Genomic DNA, 1,759 nt, shown 5'->3' on the forward strand with positions numbered 1-1,759 from the left:
CTAAAAATACAAAAATTAGCTGGGCGTCGTGATGTATGTCTGTAATCTCAGTTACTCAGGAGGCTGAGGCACAAGAATCTCTTGAACCCAGGAGACGGAGGTTACAGTGAGCCAAGACTGTGCCACTGCACTCCAGTCTGAGAAACAAAAACAGAAAACAAGAAATGGAATGAGGAATGGGGTTTTATCTAAGGAAATTTCTTATATGAGAAAATGATTAAGATTAATATTGAGGTTTTTCCAACATTAAGGTGGGTTCCAGATATGATTACTGTTGTCTCTTTCCATTTTTTTATTTGACAAGTTATATGACAAGTTAAGTTGCTTAAAGTGAAAGAGAAGGACCTTTTTTTCATCACTAATATTTCCATGAATGCAGGAAGGTTGTTATTGGCTCATTAGGTTGATTGTAAGTCTTTGTTTCTTTTTTTTTTTTATACTCATCAAGCACAGACCTACATTCTAGATTGTAATTCTTATCTCAAAAGTCCTGATGAAAAGGAATACAAAACAAACTTTAAAAAATGTTAACTTTTTTTCTCTCTCTTTCAGATATATGGTACATTTACTGGAGTTGGCTGTGACTTTCATTGAGAGATTAGAAACCCACCTTGAAACAATTAGAAATATTCCTCATTTAGCTGCAAATCTAAAGAAAATGGTGAGTATTAATATAGCTGTCTTTAGTTATTTTATGCTAGAATCTCAGAGCGTGCTTTTGGTTTAGCTTTTTGATAGCTAATATTATGAGCTAGTTTTTTTGTTTGTTTTTTGTTGTTGTTGTTTTTTGAGACGGAGTCTTGCTCCATTGCCTAGGCTGGAGTGCAGTGGCACGATCGGCTCACTGCAACCTCTGCCTCCTGGGTTCAAGTAATTAGGGAAAAGTACCTGGGATTACAGGTGCCTGCCACCACGCCCGGCTAATTTTCTAGTAGAGATGGGGTTTCAGCATCTTGGCCAGGCTGATCTTGAACTCCTGACCTCCTGATCCACTCGCTTCAGCCTCCCAAATTGCTGGGATTAAAGTTGTGAGCCACTGGAGCTAGTTATTTTTTAAATCAAGGAGTGTTTTCTTGGCCGGAGGGGTGGCTCACATCTGTAATCCCAGCACTTTGGGAGGCCAAGGCAGGTGGATCACCTAAGGTCAGGAGTTCGAGACTAGCCTGGCCAACATGGCAAAACTTCGTCTCTACTGAAAATACAAAAATTAGCCAGGTATGGTGGTGCATGCCTGTAATCTCAGCTACTTGGGAGGCTGAGGAAGGAGAATTGCTGGAACTTGGGAGACAGAGGTTGCAATGAGCCAAGATCCTGCTACTGCAGTGCATCCTGGGCAAGATTCTGTCTCAAAAAAAAGAAGAAAAAAGGAAGTGTTTTCTTATTTATTTATTTAGACCTTGGATTTAACATTTTCTTTTTTACAAAATTTTTCCCATTTTCAATTCTTTTATTCCAACATTTAATAAATATGTGTTACCTTCACTGTGCCATGGCTATGCTATATGTATTGTGAAAGATAGATATGACCAATCTCTGCCTTCAAATTGTCAGTTTGGTAAGACAGCTATAAAATAAATATTTTCTACTTTATAGGATTGTATTTGCATAATAAATACAGCAAAGAATTATAAAGAAATGCTATCTATTGAGCATAGAAGAGGGAGGAATTACTTCCGATTTAGAAGGATTGGGAGTAGGTTAGGGTAGGAAGACTTAAATAAAGATTTTTTGTTTTGCTTTTCTCTTTTTTTTTTTTTTT

At 37.4% G+C, this 1,759-nt stretch overlaps 1 protein-coding gene across 5 annotated transcripts in view; it reads left to right on the forward strand.

Annotated features, from left to right (window-relative positions):
- Window positions 1-1,759, forward strand: part of HAUS2 (HAUS augmin like complex subunit 2) — a 23,763-nt gene that overhangs the window by 15,227 nt on the left and 6,777 nt on the right. For all 5 annotated transcript variants that reach the window (XM_017516302.2, XM_017516305.2, XM_037734168.1 and 2 more), the window contains one exon: window positions 553-661. In XM_017516302.2, the coding sequence (XP_017371791.1) occupies window positions 553-661 (109 nt within the window). The remainder of the gene's footprint in view (window positions 1-552; window positions 662-1,759) is intronic.

The sequence above is a fragment of the Cebus imitator genome, unplaced genomic scaffold (genome assembly GCF_001604975.1).
Source record: "Cebus imitator isolate Cc_AM_T3 unplaced genomic scaffold, Cebus_imitator-1.0 Scaffold579, whole genome shotgun sequence".
NCBI classification, from domain to species: domain Eukaryota; kingdom Metazoa; phylum Chordata; class Mammalia; order Primates; family Cebidae; genus Cebus; species Cebus imitator.